Source organism: Nicotiana tomentosiformis, chromosome 3 (genome assembly GCF_000390325.3).
Source record: "Nicotiana tomentosiformis chromosome 3, ASM39032v3, whole genome shotgun sequence".
NCBI lineage: Eukaryota > Viridiplantae > Streptophyta > Magnoliopsida > Solanales > Solanaceae > Nicotiana > Nicotiana tomentosiformis.
The window spans coordinates 87,656,764-87,675,193 of NC_090814.1; the positions used below are offsets into that span (position 1 = coordinate 87,656,764).

General features: G+C 40.8%; 1 protein-coding gene across 1 annotated transcript; it reads right to left on the reverse strand.

Annotated features, from left to right (window-relative positions):
• Positions 1-2,339: 2,339 nt before the first annotated feature.
• Positions 2,340-2,822, reverse strand: LOC138908139 (uncharacterized). The gene has a single exon (XM_070198781.1). It carries the CDS (start codon positions 2,820-2,822, stop codon positions 2,340-2,342), a length of 483 nt encoding a protein of 160 aa, XP_070054882.1.
• Between the last annotated feature and the right edge of the window lie 15,608 nt (positions 2,823-18,430).

Genomic DNA, 18,430 nt, shown 5'->3' on the forward strand with positions numbered 1-18,430 from the left:
AATATCTTTTTGATTTTGTGGTCTTCGAAAAATTTACTTACCTTGCTGCCGACGAATTATTTTCGGTTATCGCAAACAATCTCGGTCGAGCCTCGACCCACTTGGAAAAATAATCAACATATTATGTGATCCCAGATGAAGTCGATGACCTCTTTCTCTCGGACCTTCTCTAACGCTTGAGCCTCGACCCACTTGGAAAAATAATCGGTCATGAGTAGTATGTATTGGGATTTACCGGGCGCCCAAGGCAGGGGGCCGACAATGTCCATCCCCCATTTCATAAACGACCATGGTAACTGGACCGGGTGAAGCATCTATCTCGGTTGATGAATCATTGGAGCGTGTATTTGACACTCGTTGCATTTCCGTACGAAGTCTTTCGCATCTTTCTCCATTTCAATCCAGTAGTAACGGTTCTAATTGACTTCTGAACCAAGGATTCTGCCCCCGAGTGGTTTCCGCAAGTTCCCTCGTGGACCTCTCTCATAGCGTATTCAGTCTCTCCCGGACCCAAACATCTAGCTAGTGGGCCGAAGAAGGATCTTCTGAACACATTTCCCTCGACTAAGTTTAACCTGGTAGCTTTGGTGCGCAGGGCTTTTGATTCCTTGGGATCCGATGGCAATTTTCTTGTCTTCAAGTAGTCTATATATTTCTTTCTACAATCCCAAGTTAAACTTGTCGAGTTTACCTCGGCGTGGCCTTATTCAACTACTGAGTTCATCAGTTGTACATACCACTGCCCCGAGTCAAATTCATCGGAGTCAATAGACGACCCCAAGTTGGACAGTGCATCGGCCTCACTATTTTGATCCCGAGGTACGTGTTGTATAGTCCATTTTGTGATTTGGTATAAGGTCACCTGCAACTTGTCCAAGTATCTATGCATCCGTTCCTCTTTTACTTCGAACGTTCCGTTGACTTGATTTACGACAAGGAGGGAGTCACATTTGGATTCGATCACTTCGGCCCCCAAATCTTGGCCAGTTCTAGACCTGCAATTATAGACTCGTACTCGGCTTCGTTTTTATTCAATTTCATAGTTCTAATAGACTGCCTAACTACATTACCCGTAGGTGGTTTCAAAATAATACCAAGCTCGATCCCCTTCGTGTTGGAGGCACCGTCCATGAATAGGGTCCAGATCCCCGAGCTAGTCCACGAAGTGAGTAGTAATTCCCTCTCGACCTCGGGTACCAAGGCCGGCGAAAAGTCGGACACAAAGTTCGCCAAAATCTGAGATTTTATGGCGGTCCGGGGTTCGTACTCGATATCGTACCCGCTAATTTCTACGGTCCATTTTGTCAGCTGGCCCGAGAGATCGAATTTATGCATGACATTCCTCAGCGGATAAGAGGTCACAACACATATGGGGTGGCATTAAAAGTACGACTTTAATTTATTTGAAGCACTTAATAAATAAGAAATTATGTACCTTCTTATTTATCCTCGAAGCACTTAATAAGGTGAGCGCTAAGTTTTCTAGGTGAGGACACCTTGTTTCGGCATCGCCTAGGGTTCTACTAACATAATAAATAAGAAATTATGTACCTTCTTATTCCTGGACCAGGACACTACTTATCGCCACCTCTGAAACCGCCATGTAGAGGTAAAGCTATTCGTCTGCCTTCGGAGTGTGGAACAAAGGGGGGCTTGATAGGTATTGCTTGAGTTCTTCCGAAGTTTGCTAGCATTTCGGAGTCCAAGAGAAGTTGTTCTTCTTTTTAAATAGTGAGAAGAATCGATGATTATTATCCAACGATCTCGAGATGAACCGGCCCAATGCGGCTATCTGCCCGGTCAGTCTTTGTACTGCCTTGACGTTATCAACTTCGGTGATTTCCTCTAATCTCTTTATTTTATCAGGGTTTGATCTTTATTCCCCAATTAGATGCCATGAATCCGAGAAACTTGCCTGAGCTGACCCCAAATGGACACTTCTCCGGGTTTAGCTTCATGTTGTACTTTCTCAATATGTTGAAAGTTTCTTGCAAATGAATCAAATGGACCTATGCTTGCAAGGACTTGACCAATATAAATTTCTATTGATTTTTCTATTTGTTCTTCGAACATACGGTTGACTAGGCGTTGGTATGTCGCACCGGCGTTCTTTTATCAGAACGACATTATGTTATAGTAGTAGGTGCCGAATTTGGTTATGGAAGAAGTCTTTTCTTGATCGCTTGGGTCCATTCGAATTTGATTGTACCCGGAGTAGGCGTCGAGAAAAATGAGTATCTCATGTCCGGCCTTCGCATCAATTATTCGATCGATGTTAGGCAAAGGGAAAGAATACTTGGGACACGCTTTATTTAGATCTTTATAATCTACACACATCCTCAGTTTATTTCCTTTTTAGGCACTACCACTACGTTATCTAACCAATATGAGTATTTAACTTCCCGGATGGAACCTATTTTCAGAAGTTTGGATACCTCATCCTTGATGAATGCATGTTTGATCTCAGACTGTGTCTTTCTCTTCTGCTTAACTGGATGGAACTTCAGATCCAAGCTTAACTTGTAAGTGGTTTCCTCCGGTGGGATCCCTGTCATGTCTAGATTGGACAAGGCAAAACAATCGGCGTTAGCTTTAAGAAAATCAATAAGTTTTTTCCTGTGCTTGGGAGTTAACCCTGTACCCAGATATACCTTTCGGTCCGGTAGGTGCTCGATCAATATAACTTGCTCCAACTCCTCGATCATTGATTTGGTGATTTCAGTGTTATCGGGTGCTATGAATGTTTTCGAGACGCTGTAATCATCCCCATCATCCGCTCTGTACTCCTTCTGTTTTTCTAGCTCGGCGGAGGCCAGTATCATTGATTGCTATTTTCTCTCTTCTTTGTTTGGTCGGTTCCACGCTTTTTGATGTTGAAACCGACGGAATCAGAACTACTTCATCAACAACGAACATTTCCATTGCGGTCGGTTGTTCTTCATAGATCGTTTTGACTCCTCCCAGAGTGAGAAATTTCAGCGCCTGGTGTAAGTTCGAAGGCACCACTCTCATATTGTGAACCCACGACCTTCCAAACAAGGTGTTGTACCTCATATCCCTTTCGAAGACGTAGAACTTGGTTTCTTGGGTGGTCCCGACAATGTTTACTGGTAAAGTTATCTCACCTTTCGTGGTCTCGTACGCCATGTTGAATCCATTCAATATCCACACCGCCGGTACGATTAGATCATGTAACCCTAGTTGCTCTTCGACCCTCTATCTGATGATGTTGGCCGAACTACCTGGATCAATAAACACATGTTTAACCCGAGATTTATTAATAAGTACAGATAGTACCACCACATCGTTGTGAGGTTGTACGATGCCCTGGCGTATTCGTCGCTAAACAAGATAGCCCCTTCCGGGATGTAATCCCGGGTGCATTTTTCTCTCGTGATAGAAACTTTTGTGCGTTTTATCATCGGCTATTGGGGGACATCAACTCCCCCAATGATCATGTTGATTACGTGCCGAGGCTCCTCTTGTTCGACCTATTTGTTGGCGTCCCTATTTCTCAAGTGGTTTTTCGCTCGCTCGATTAGGAATTCTCGAAGGTGCCCGTTGTTGAACAATCGAACAACTTCTTCTGTTAACTGTCATTTATCTTTGATCCTATGACCGTGAGTACCGTGATACTTAGACATCAAATTAGGATCTCTCTGGGCAGGGTCGGATTACAACGGTCGGGGCCACTTAGTCTCTTTGATGCGCCCTATGGCTAACACTATGTTTGCAGTGTCCACGTTAAAATTATACTCCGATAATCTTTGTGCTTCCTTATTACCGAGCGACTTGTCGAACCCGCTCTTTCTCACCAGGACGCGACCGCTGAGTACTCTATCATTTATCTTCTCGTTCCTTGTCGGGTGGCGCCCGGGTCCACTTCCCCTTTGATTCACATTGTATAGCTGATATCGATCTCGGACTGGCCTTGGCTCCTGATCAATGGTTCTCTTAGACCTGTCATCGGTCCTGATGGGGTAAACAGATCCCAAAGGGGCCCCGAGTTGGTCGTCTTCGACCCTGATCTTCGATTGATATCTGTTGTAGACGTCAACCCAGATGACCGCTAGGTACTCCGCCAAGTTTTGCCTTAGCTATTGGGAGGCCACAGAATTTCGAGGGTTGAGCCCTAGAGTAAATACCTGAACGGCCTAAGCATCCGTAACTGGTGGTAGATCCATCTGTTCCATCTGGAACCTCGATACAAACTCTCTGAGCATCTCGTTATCTCTCTGTTTGACCTTGAAAGATCTGACTTCCTGGTCTCGACCTTGATGTCTCGGGCATGGGCCTTCACGAAAGCATCTACAAGAATATAAAACGAGTCGATATAATTCGGAGGCAAGTTGCGGTACCATATCATTGCTCTCTTGGACAAGGTTTTTCAAATTTCATCAGCAACGACGACTCGATTTCGTCGTCTTCCAAGTCATTCCCTTTGATCACACAAATATAAGAGGTTACATGCTCATTTGGATATGTGGTCCCATTATACTTGGGAATGTCGGGCATTCAAAACCTCTTTGGGGTTGGCTTTGGTGCCACGCTCGAGAAAAAGTCTTCTAAATAAACATTTTGGAGTCTGGTCCCTTCAATATCAGAGGCTCTCTCGGGATTTGATCGGCCCTGGAGTTGTACGTCTCCACCTTCTTGTCCTTGGCCTTAATCTTTTTCTCGCATGACTCCACCCGTTTTGTCAATGCTTCGAGCATTTTCATTACCTCGAAAGTTTCCCCGAGCCTAAATTCACCCGGTTCCACGACAACTTGTTCAACCATTCGAGTATTTTCCCGGGACTGCTCGGGTTCGACCATGTTAGGGGTGTGGCTTTGATTTTGTAACTGCGCTATCACCGCTTGCTGAGCCTACAACATTTCGAAAATCAATCGCAGGCTCACCCCTTCACCTTCACCTTCGGGTACCTCTCGAGCCGCTGGCTGGGGTCCTCTGCGAATGCTGTTTTAGGGATCAGTCGGTAGATTGATGTTGATAGCCACCTGCGAGTTAGCATCGACCAGGGCGGCGGCTGGGACACCATTGGGATCGACATGAGGCACATTAATGCTAGGCATCACATTATTATTCTTACCATGATAGCCTAACTCAACGTCAATGTTCAAGTGAGCAGAATGAGAAGGCTAACCTGGAATCAAAACTTCAACAAACAAGCGTAAAATAGGGTGTGTTAAGGAGATTCGTATCAAATCATCACTATTATCCTTAGCCCCACAGTGGACGCCAAACTGTTCACCCTTAAAAATGAGTAACAATTAAATTTATACGCGATTTAAAAGATATGTGATTTAATTCAATACGAATGATTATAAACAACAAGTAAATAAGTTAAAGATAAAATAAATAATCAAACCAATCACAATGTGATGATCAAGCCTGATCTTAGTTGAATAGTTAAAATCGTTCTCGATCGGACCCTCAATACAAGCTCAGTCGCGAATAAAGAAGAGGACAAATGAAGAACACTTTGAACAATAGTTAGAAGACAAAAATAAACTTTTATTGCCTTGATTTGCATGTCACAATATGTAAGAAGCATTCCCCTTTATATAGTAGGGGAATTTCAGTCCTAGTACAAGTCTATAAAAATCTTCTTTTTCTAGTAAATGTCGATCCGCAGTTGATATCGGACGGGATTCGCGCCCTAATATCATGTTCAGGGCAAATATTACGTCCCCCTACTCGTCATGCATAACCGTCCTCCGCGTTTCCCGAGGTCCAGAAACTATACTTGGTCTAGGTCCGTTGCTTCACCGTGCCCTATCCCATATACATCGTTCATTCCTCTCGGGTTTCGATACGACGGGTCCTTGGGCCTCGCTTATAATCATGTCATGTCGTGCTTCCCCTTTGTTTTCTCATCGGGGAATCGGGAAAACTCTGCCCCCGATTTTACCCGTACACATTGCCAAACCCTTGATTCTCTTTTCCCCGATAATTGATAGTGGTAAGTTTTAAACTAAGGAAATTTGTTTGTTTTGATACATTTGAGGAGTAAATAATGTGATAATCTTATTTAAAAGTTCGAGCTGTTAAAAATAATATATTTTTGTTAGTTTAATTATATCTTCGACTGTGATTACCCAAAATGTCATTATTTTTATTGAATAACTAATTCTATATTCTAAGACCTCGAAAAGCACTATTTATCATTCCTCGACTTACGTGCACAGTCCGTAAAATTTTCTGGAAAGTTTTTATGTGAAAAATGGATTAAAATGTAAATTAGAGCTTTAAAACTCAACGGAGTTGACTTTGGTCAACATTTTGAGCAAACGGACTCGGATCAATATTTCGACAGTTCCGGTAGGTCCATATCGTGATTTGGGACTTAGGCGAGATATAGAATTTTGATGAAAAATTAAAAGTTTATGTTTAAATATTGAACGGATGTCAAATTATGTGCAAACGACCCCGAAATAGAATTTTGATGATTCCAACAGCTCAGTATGTTGATTTTGGACTTAGGAGCGTGATCAGAATTTTATTTGAAAGTCCGTAGTGAAATTAGGCTTGAAATGGCTAAAATAGGAATTTAAATCTTGGAAGTTTAACCGGGGAGTTGACTTTTTGATATCGGGGTCGGAATCCAGTTCTGAAAATATTCACAGCTTCGTTATGTCATTTATGACTTGTGTGCAAAATTTGAGGTCAATCGGACTTGATTTGATAGGTTCCGGCATCGAATGTAGAAGTTAAAAATTCTTAGTTTCATTAAGCTTGAATTGGGGTATGATTCGTGGTTTTAGCATTGTTTGATGTGATTTAGATGTTCGACTAAGTTCGTATGATGTTTTAGGACTTGTTGGTATATTTGGTTGAGGTCCCGAGGGCCTCGGGTGAGTTTCAGATGGTTAATGGATCAAAAATTGGACTTAAACAGCTGCTGCAATTTTTCTCTTCTGCTGGAAATTCTGGGTTGTGATCGAGCCCAAGATCGAGCTCCCAAGATCGAGCTCCCATGATCGAGCTCCCACGATCGAGCTCCCAAAATCGAGCTCCCGAGATCGAGCTCCCGAGATCGAGCTCCCGAGATCGAGCTTCCCTGATCGAGCTCCCTGATCGAGCTCCCCTGATCGAGCTCCCTGATCGGACTTGACAGATCTGTAAGTTATAAAAACAGAGGCATTCGACCTATTTGCCATTTTTGACAAACTTGAGCTTGAGGAGAGGCGACTTTTGATAGATTTTCAAGGAAAGACATTTGGGGTAAGTGATTCCAACTCGGATTTGGTCTATATACACAAATACATCATTATTTTCACCATTTAATTAGGGTTTTGTGATTGAAATTTGGAAAATTTTAGAAAACTCGTAGAAATAAATTTTTGAGATTTCGGTATCGATTCGGAGTCGGATTTGAGTAAAACTGGTATGGTTGGACTCGTAATTGAATTGGTTGTCGGATTTCATAACTTTCGCCGGATTCCGAGATGTGGGCCTCATGGACGAATTTTAATTAATTTCGGAATTTTTATTGAAAATGTAGTATTTCTTATAGAATTGATTCCTATAAATTTTAGTGATCGTATCGAATTATTTATGGTTAGATTCGAGCCAATCAAAGTTGGATAATCGAGGAAAGGGCCTTCTACTGGATTAAATTGGAGCAAATTGAGGTAAGTCTCTTGTCTAATCTTGTGAGGGGAAAATTTACCCCAGAGGTGATTAAATTAAATAATTGTTGCTAATTGCGGGGGCTACATATGCACGAGGTGACGAGAGTTTGTGCGTAGCTACTATTAATGCTAAAGTCCGGGTAGTTTAGGACTCAAAGCATGAATTACTTATGTAAATTGTATTCTTTATTAATTAAAATATTTGATGTATATATTGTGAATTGTTATGAAAGGGTAGAAAAATATGAAATTTTCATATGCTTAATTTTTGTTTAGATTAATTAATTGTTGAAATAAATTGTTATCCTCTCGAATAAATTTACAATAAATACTCTTATTTCGGAGGTACATAAGAAAATGTCCTCCTTTCTTGTGGATCGGGCCGAACTTCTCGGCAGGATAAATGCATATATGGATCGTGCCGCACGTCCCTCGGCAGTGTACACAATATTCTGGATCGGGTCGAACGACCTCGACAGAAATCGTGCTTAATAATAATAATTACACGATACTTTGATAGTTTATTGTAGCTTATGAAGCTAATTGATAAATTGGAAAATCTTTGGAATTTAAGGATTATTATCCCTTTTAGCTAAGGAATTATTGTTATTCATGTAAATGAGATTAATTGATAAACTGAAAATTTATTGGAATTGAAGGAATTTAGTTAATATACTGAGAATTGTTGCATTTGAAGGAATTTAATTATTTCTGCAGGTTAAATAAATTATTGTTATATTCGGTGAATCATGCTGAATTATATATTCTAGTTTTATTTCAATTATTATTATTGACCCGTAGTGAGTGTCAAAATCGGCTATCTCGTCTCTACCACTTCGAGATTAGGCTTGATACTTACTGAGTACACGTTGTTTACATACTCATACTACACTTGCTGCACTTTTTGTGCATGACCTCAGGCAAGTACTAGTGGGGGACCTACCGTCTTACTCCCACGTTATCTAGGGGCATAGTGGTGAGCTACCTTTCTGAGCCATTCTGCAGCTACCAGTGTCTCTCCTTGTATTTTTTTTTTATTCTGTCTATTTTTATTTCAGACAGTATTTGAAGTTTTGTATAATCTAGTAGATGCTCATACACTTGTGACACCAGGTCTTGACACACACATTGGTAGAATTTGGTATTTTATTATTTTCTTGGATTAAAAGTTTATTCAATATACGTTTAATTTATTAGTTGGCTTGCCTAGCTGTAATGTTGGGCGCCATCACGACCTATAGGTGAAATTGGGTCGTGATAACATGGTATCAGAGCACTAGGTTTACGTAGGTCTCACAAGTTATGAGCAGACCTAATAGAGTTTTGCGGATCGGTATGGAGACGTCTGTACTTATCTTCGAGAGGCTATAGGGTGTTAAGAAACTACCTTTCTTCATATTTCATCGTGCAATTAATGTAATACTAAATATCCTTCTCTTATTCTCTCACAGATGGTGAGAACGCGCTCTAATGAGGTTCCAGACCAGGGAAGAGCTACTCCTCCAGTTGCTAGAGGCCGAGGCAGAGGCTGAGGGAGGGCTCCAGCCCGTGGTAGAGGGCGAGGACGTCCCAGAACTATTCCAGTTATGCCACCAGTGGGTCCAACAAAGAATCATATTATTGAGAAACAGGGTGAGGTGCCTGCGGCAGAGCCAGCTCCGGTGGATTTCACATCTGCACTAGGATTTCAGGATGTCATGGGTCATATGCTGCGGTTCATGGACAATATGACTCAGGCCGGTTTATTTCTGGCAGAACCAGCCACATCTCAGGCGGGCGGGGGGAGCACAGACCCTACCGCATAGGCCCATGGACAGGCAGCTGCTGTATATCAGACCCAGGGTGCACTACCGGTGGGTGGAGCCCAGCCAGTGGCAGCAGCTACACCTGAGCCCAGGCTAGCTGTAGCCGCTGATCTTCAGAAACTATTAGACAGATGGACTAGACTACATCCTCCTGTCTTTGGGGGTGAGCGACATGAGGATCCCCACGATTTCATCGATCGGTGCAAGGATAGACTGTACAACATGAGGATATTGGAATCTTATGGGGTAGACTTTGCTACTTTTCAGCTAGAGGGCACAGCCCGTAGATGGTGGCAGTCTTATGTTCTTGGCAGACCAACAGATTCTCCTCCCATAACTTGGGACAAGTTCACTCGTATTTTACTGGACAGGTATATTCCACCCTCCCAGAGGGAAGAGTTGAGGTTTCAGTTTGAGCAGCTCCAGCAGGGTCAGATGCCAGTGACCGATTATGAGGCGAGGTTTTCTGAGTTATCTCGCCATGCACTTATGATACTCCCTACTGAGGCGGAGAGAGTGCGGAGGTTTGTTGCGGGTTTACATACTAGCATTCAGGCCACTATGGCTCGAGAGGTTGAGATAGGTACTTCTTATGAGCTAGTCGTGGAGATAGCCCGCAGAATTGAGGGTGTACGTCAGCGGAGTCGAGAGCAGGGTATGAGAGATAAGCGGTTCAGGTATTCTGGAGAGTTCAGAGGTGCTCCGTCTGGGGGCAGAGGTCAGTTCATGAGAGGGCAGTCCAGCAGGCCCCCATATCCAGCACCACCGCCTCCTCGGGGTGCTCCAGTACGACCTTATTTCAATGCTATACCAGAGAGTTCTTATCGCCCACCAGCTATTCACGATTCTTCCAGTGGGTATTCAGGTCCCTAGGGCCATACCTCTAGTCAGCGGCTTATTGCACCGAAGAGTTATTACGAGTGCGGGGATCCCAGTCACATACGGATATTTTGCCCCAGGCTTCGGGGGTAAACTAGTGCAACAGGGTCAGCAGCCTATGATTACCGGACGAGTTGCTCCACCAGTTATCTGACCACCTAGAGGTGGAGGACATGTGGGTAGGGGCCGTCCTAGAGGTGGAGGTCAGCCAGATGGCGCTCCAGCTTGATTCTATGCTTTTCCGGCCAGACTAGATGCAGAGGCCTCAGATGTTGTGATTACAGGTATTATTTCTGTTTGTGGCAAAGATGCCTCAGTTTTATTCGATCCAGGATCTACGTATTCATATGTGTCATCTCTATTTGCCCCATTCCTGGGTGTTTCTTGTGAGTCCTTGAGTACTCCTATTTATGTGTCCACTCCTGTGGGCTATTCTATTATTGTGAACCGGATCTACCGGTCCTATATTATTGCATTCTGTGGTTATGAAACTAGAGCATATCTCATATTTCTTGAGATGACCGATTTTGAAATTATTCTGGGCATGGACTGCTTATCTCCATATCATGTTATTCTAGATTGCCATGCCAAGACTGTTACCTTGGCTATTCCAGCATTGTCTAAGCTGGAGTGGAAGGGTTCGTCTGTTAGTTCATTTAATCGAGTTATTTCTTTTATAAAGGCTCAATACATGGTTGAGAAAGGTTGTTTGGCTTATCTAGCCTATGTTCGGGATACTACTACAGAGACTCCGGCTACTGATTCAGTGCCTGTAGTTCGGGAGTTCTCCGATGTATTTCCTTCAAATCTTTCAGGTATGCCACCTGATCGTGATATTGATTTCTATATTGACTTGGCTCCAGATACTCAGCCTATATCTATCGCATGGCTCTGAAAGAATTGAAAGAGTTGAAAGAACAATTTGAAGAGTTACTAGCCAAAGGGTTCGTCATACCGAGTGTATCGCCTTGGGGTGCACCGGTATTATTTATGAAAAAGAAGGATGGAACAATGCGGATGTGTATTGATTATCGCTAATTGAACAAAGTCACTATTAAGAACAAGTACCCATTGCCGCATATTGATGATCTATTTGACCAGTTGCAGCGTGCTAGGGTGTTCTCTAAGATCAACTTGAGGTCGGGGTACCATCAGTTGAAGATTCGGGATTCGGATGTTTCGAAGACTGCTTTTCGGACTAGATATGGTCATTATGAGTTTCTGGTGATGTCCTTCGGTTTAACTAACTCCCCGACAGCATTTATGGATTTGATGAACAGGGTATTCAGGCCATATATTGATTCGTTTGTCATCGTCTTCATTGATGACATCTTGATCTACTCGCGCAGTACGGAGGAGCATGATCAGCATATGAGAGTAGTGCTTTATACATTACGGGAACAAAAGCTATATGCTAAGTTCTCTAAATGTGAGTTCTAGCTTGAGTCTGTAGCATTTTTGGGACATATTGTATCAGGTGAGGGTATTAAAGTTGATCCTAAAAAGATTGAGGCAGTTCAGAATTGGCATCGTCCCACTTCGGCGACTGAGATCAGGAGTTTTTTGGGTTTGGCAGGTTATTATCGTCGGTTCGTGGAAGGTTTTTCATCTATTGCAACACCTTTGACCAAATTAACCCAGAAGGGTGCTCCGTTCCGATGGTCCGATGATTGTGAGGTGAGCTTTCAGAAGCTCAAGACAATATTGAATACAACACCAGTGTTAGTGTTGCCTTCCGATTTGGGGATGTATACAGTATATTGTGACACTTCACGCGTCGGTTTGGGTTGTGTATTGATGCAGGAAGGGTAAGTTATTGCATATGCTTCACATTAGCTGAAGCCCCACGAAAAGAATTATCCGGTACATGATTTGGAGTTAGCTGCGATTGTTCACGCTCTTAAGATTTGGAGGCATTATCTTTATGGGGTGTCTTGTGAAGTTTACACTGATCATCGCAGTTTGCAGCATTTGTTCAAGCAGATGGACCTAAATTTGAGGCAGCGCAGATGGCTAGAGTTACTAAAGGATTATGATATTACTATCTTGTATCATCCGGGCAAAACAAATATGGTTGCAGATGCCTTGAGCAGAAAGGCAGAGAGTATGGGTAGTTTGGCTTTCATTTCAGTAGAGGAAAGGCCATTAGCCTCGGATATTCAGTCCTTGGCTAACAGACTTGTGAGGCTGGATATTTCAGAGCCCAACCGAGTTCTTGCATGTGTTGTGGCCCAATCTTCACTATTTGAGCAGATCAAGGCTCGCCAGTATGATGACCCACACTTGATGGTTCTTCGTGAAATGTTACTACGAGGTGGTTCCAAGGAAGTTACTATTGGTACGAATGGTGTTCTGCGACTCCAGGGTCGTCTATGTATTCCTAATGTGGATGGACTGAGGAAAAAGATCATAGAGGAGGTACACAGTTCTCGATATTCTATTCATCAAGGTGCTTCGAAGATGTATCATGACCTGAGGCAGCATTATTAGTGGCGACGAATGAAAAAGGACATTGTTGAGCATGTAGCTAGGTGTCTAAATTGTCAGCAAGTTAACTATGAGCACCAAAGGCCAGGTGGCCTACTTCAGTAGATGACTATACCAGAGTGGAAATGGGAATGCATCACTATGGACTTTGTAGTTGGGTTGCCGCGGATCTTGCGAAAGTTTGATGCAGTTTGCGTCATTGTCGATAGGTTGACCAAGTCAGCACATTTCATTCCAGTTGTGACTACGTACACTTCAGAGAAGTTGGCCCAAATTTATATTCAGGAGATAGTTCGGTTGCACGGTGTGCCAATTTCCATCATATCAGATAGAGGTCCTCAGTTTACTTCACATTTTTGGAGAGCAGTACAGAGTAAGTTGGGGACCCGTGTAGAGCTCAACACAACTTTTCATTTGCAGACCGACGGGCAGTCAGAGCGGACAATTCAGATTTCGGAGGATATGCACAGGGCATGTGTGATTGACTTTGGAGGTCAGTGGGATCGTTTCTTGCCTTTGGCCGAGTTTGCTTATAACAACAGTTACCAATCCAGCCTCGAGATGGCTCCATTTGAGGCTTTGTATGGTCGACGATGTCGTTCGCCCATCGGGTGGTTTGAGTCCGGTGAGTCTAAGTTATATGGTACTGATTTGGTGAAAGATACCTTGAAAAAGGTAAAGTTGATTCAGGAGCGACTTCGTACAGCACAATACAGACAGAAGAGTTACGCAGATCAGAAAGCACGCGATTTATCCTTTATGATGGATGAAAAAGTTCTCTTGAAATTTTCGCCGATGAAGGGAATCATGAGATTTGGGAAAAAGGGAAAATTGAGCCCAAGGTTTATAGGCCCATTTGAGGTGTTAAAACGAGTTGGGGAGGTTGCTTATGAGCTTGCATTGCCTTCCAGCTTATCGGGAGTTCATCCGGTTTTCCATATATCTATGCTCCGGAAGTATCATGCCGACCTATCACATGTGTTAGACTTCAGCACAGTTCAGCTAGATAATAGCTTGGGTTATGAAGAGGAGCTAGTTGCCATTATTGATAATAAGGTTCGCTAGTTGAGGTCCAAGAGGATTTCTACAGTTAAAGTACAGTGGAGGGGCCAACCAATCGAGGAAGCGACTTGGGAGGCCGAGCAAAACATGCAAAGCAGATATCCACACTTATTCAGCACTTCAGGTATAATTCTAAACCCGTTCGAGGACGAACATTTGTTTTAGAGGTGGAGAATGTGATGACCCAAAATATCATTTTTTTAATTTAACAATTAATTCTATGTTCTAAGACCTCGAAAAGAACTATTTATTATTCCTCGACTTGCGTGCGCAGTCCGTAAAATTTTTTGGAAAGTTTTTATATGAAAAATACATTAAAATATGAATTAGAGATTTAAAACTCAACGGAGTTGATTTTGGTCAACATTTTGAGCAAATGGACTCGAATCAGTATTTCGACAGTTCCGGTAGGTCTGTATCGTGATTTGGGACTTGGGCGTATGTCCGGAATCAAATTCTGAGGTCCCTAGCCCGAGATATAGAATTTTGATGAAAAATTAAAAGTTTAAGTTCAAATAGTGATCGGATGTCGAATTATATGCAAACGACCCTGGAATAGAATTTTGATGATTCCAACAGCTCCGTATGTTAATTTTGGATTTAGGAGGGTGATCAGAATTTTATTTGGAAGTCCGTAGTGAAATTAGGCTTGAAATGGCTAAAATAGGAATTTAAAGTTTGGAAGTTTGACCCGGGAGTTGACTTTTTGATATCAGGGTCGGAATTCAGTTCTGAAAATTTTTACAGCTCTGTTATATCATTTATGACTTGTGTGCAAAATTTGAGGTCAATCGGACTTAATTTGATAGGTTCCGGCATGAAATGTAGAAGTTAAAAATTCTTAGTTTCATTAAGCTTGAATTGGGGTATGATTCATGGTTTTAGCGTTGTTTGATGTGATTTAGAGGTCCGTCTAAGTTCGTATGATGTTTTAGGACTTGTTGTTATATTTGGTTGAGGTCCCGAGGGCCTCGGGTGAGTTTTGGATGGTTAACGGATCAAAAATTGGACTTAAACAGCTGCTGCAATTTTTCTCTTCTGCTGGAAATTCTGGGCTGCGATCGAGCCCAAGATCGAGCTCCCAAGATTGAGCTCCCATGATCGAGCTCCCAAGATCGAGCTCCCGAGATCGAGCTCCCGAGATCGAGTTCCCGAGATCGAGTTCCCAAGATCGAGCTCCCGAGATCGAGCTCCAAAGATCGAGCTCCCATGATCGAGCTCTGTGATCGGACTTGACAGATCTGTAAGTTATAAAAACAGAGGCATTCGACCCATTTGCCATTTTTAACAAACTTGAGCTTGAGCAGATGCGACTTTTGACAGATTTTCAAGAAAAGACATTTGGGGTAAGTGATTCCAACTCGGATTTGATCTATATACACAAATACATCATTGTTTTCACCATTTAATTAGTGTTTTGAGATTGAAATTTGGAAAATTTTAGAAAACTCATAGAAACAATTTTTTGAGATTTCGGTATCGATTCGGAGTCGGATTTGAGTGAAACTGGTATAGTTGGACTCGTAATTCAATGGGTTGTCGGATTTCATAACTTTCGTCGGATTCTGAGATGTGGGCCCCACAGACGAATTTTAATTAATTTCGGAATATTTATTGAAAATGTAATATTTCTTATAGAATTGATTCCTATAAATTTTAGTGATTGTACCGAATTATTTATGGTTAGATTCGAGCCAATCAAAGTTGGATAATCGAGGAAAGGGCCTTCTAGTGGATTAAATTGGAGCAAATTGAGGTAAGTCTCTTGTCTAATCTTGTGAGGGAAAAATTTACCCCATAGGTAATTAAATTAAATAATTGCTGCTAATTGCGGGGGTTACATACGCACGAGGTGACGAGAGTCCGTGCGTAGCAAGAGTCCGTGCGTAGCTACTATTAATGCTAAAGTCCGGGTAGTTTAGGACTCAAAGCATGAATTACTTGTGTAAATTGTATTCTTTATTAATTAAAATATTTGATGTATATATTGTGAATTGTTATGAAAGGGTAGAAAAATATAAAATTTTCATATGCTTATTTTTGTTTAGATTAATTAATTATTAAAATAAATTGTTATCCTCTCGAATAAATTTTATAATAAATACTCTTATTCCGGAGGTACATAAAAAAATGTCCTCCTTTCTTGTGGATCGGGCCGAACGCCTCGGCATGATAGATGCATCTATGGATCGTGCCGCACATCCCTCGGCAGTGTACACAATATTCTGGATCGGGCCGAACGACCTCGGCAGAAATCGTGCTTAATAATAATAATTATACGATACTTTGATAGTTTATTGTAGCTTGTGAAGCTAATTGATAAATTGAAAAATCTTTGAAATTTAAGGATTATCATCCCTGTTAGCTAAGGAATTATGGTTATTCCTGTAAATGAGATTAATTGATAAACTGAAAATTTATTGGAATTGAAGGAATTTAGTTAATATACTGAGAATTGTTGCATTTGAAGGAATTTAATTATTTCTGCTGGTTAAGTAAATTATTGTTATATTCGGTAAATCATGCTGAATTATATATTCTAGTTTTATTTCAATTATTATTATTGACCCGTAGTGAGTGTCAAAGTCGGCCATCTCGTCTCTACTAATTCGAGATTAAGCTTGATACTTATCGGGTATACGTTGTTTACGTACTCATACTATACTTGCTGCACTTTTTGTGCAGGACTTGAGGCAAGTACTAGTGGGGACCTATCGTCTTACACCCACGTTATCCAGGGGCATAGTGGTGAGTTACCTATCTGAGCCATTCTACAGCTACCAGTGTCACTCCTTGTATTTTTTTTTATTCTGTCTATTTTTATTTCAAACAGTATTTGAGGTTTTGTATAATCTACTAGATGCTCATACACTTGTGACACCAGGTCTTGACACACACATTGATAGAATTTGGTATTTTATTATTTTCTTGGATTAAAAGTTTAATCAATATACGTTTAATTTATTAGTTGGCTTGCCTAGCTGTAGTGTTGGGCGTCATCACGACCTATAGGTGAAATTGGGTCGTGACATCGACAACTTAAACAACTTAACGTGGGAAGACCGTTTAGTGTTATTGTTCATACTATAATCTTTACAAAGATAATTGAAGAAAACTACAAAGCATGTATATTAAGAGAGAAACAAAACAGTTGAACAAGGCTAGATTTTATGATCATGCAACCGATGCACACTGATTATGGTAATAATAATGTTGAAGTTATTTTTGTATTTATTGGAAAAATGTGAACGCCCAGTACGATTAAGTATATACCTCATAATCGTTAATTATATTGGAACATCATCCAATATTGCTGTCATGTAGTTGTCAAATCTAATGGTTAGTTGAAACTTGAAACATTAACTAACCTTACATTATTGTTAACGACTTAGGACTTTATGTCATGAAAAAGGAAACCAGTGCTACTCTGGACTTTTACGATTCTCATCTTCTATATTCTGGACAACTTCAATGTCTCATGTTGAATTAAAGCTAATTCATACTACTGGAGCGGAGTCAGGATTTGAAATTTATGAGTTCAAGATTTTAGTTCTTCTAAGTTACTAGGTTCTATAATAATAATTTATACATATTTTATTAATTTTTCAATACAAATACAAAGCTTGCACAAAAATTACTGGGTTCGGCCGAACCCGTAAGCAGAAGGCTAGCTCCGCCCCTGCATACTACTGTGGTCTTGCTTGGACTAGGTAGTGACACGTAAATTTGAACTAACTAAGATTTTCAAGTAAAAGACACATTGATTATATATATATATATATATATATATATATATATATATATATATATATATATATATAATGATTTTATATATAATAATTTTTTTTTTGAATAATTGCAGTTTAATTAAGTATAAGTATCATGTACCGATAAAAATTAGTTAAGGTGCGCGCAATCGGACTCAAACACCATAATTATTTAAAAATATTTCCAGTTTTGCAATATTAAATTTAATTTTACAACACTTGAATGATTTTTTTTTATATAATTTATGTAACGTTTAGTTTGCCGTATTTTGCTAATACTTGCATAATTTATGTGAAATGTATTACTCTTTTATGTTGATGGAATGGAAAATAAGAAGATTGGTGTTAACAATACTTGATTAGAGTATTTAATGACAAAACTAACTTTAAAGTAGGTAATTTCTGCAAAATAATATCTAAATTATTCGCCGCATAATAATTTTAGCATAAGTAGTTCGTGAATAAAACACCCTCAGTGTTGGTGCATTCATAAATATTTTTGAACTATTCTGTAGTTTAAATTAATGCATTATTATATCCCACTGGCTAATTATAAAGACCAACATCTCTTGCTTGTGAGAAAAGATTGCAACTGTTCATCGTTCACATGCTGAAGTTAATGCAAATGTACTTGGTGATAATAATTTAATTAAGACATGAAAATTCGAGCTAAGGGTATTTTGTTGGCTTCCTCCTCGATCACTAGTATCAAAGTAGAGGCCATTAATAACGAAAAACTCGAAGATTGTGTTCATATATGATGGCCCATCTTTTAAGAATATAAGTATCTTGT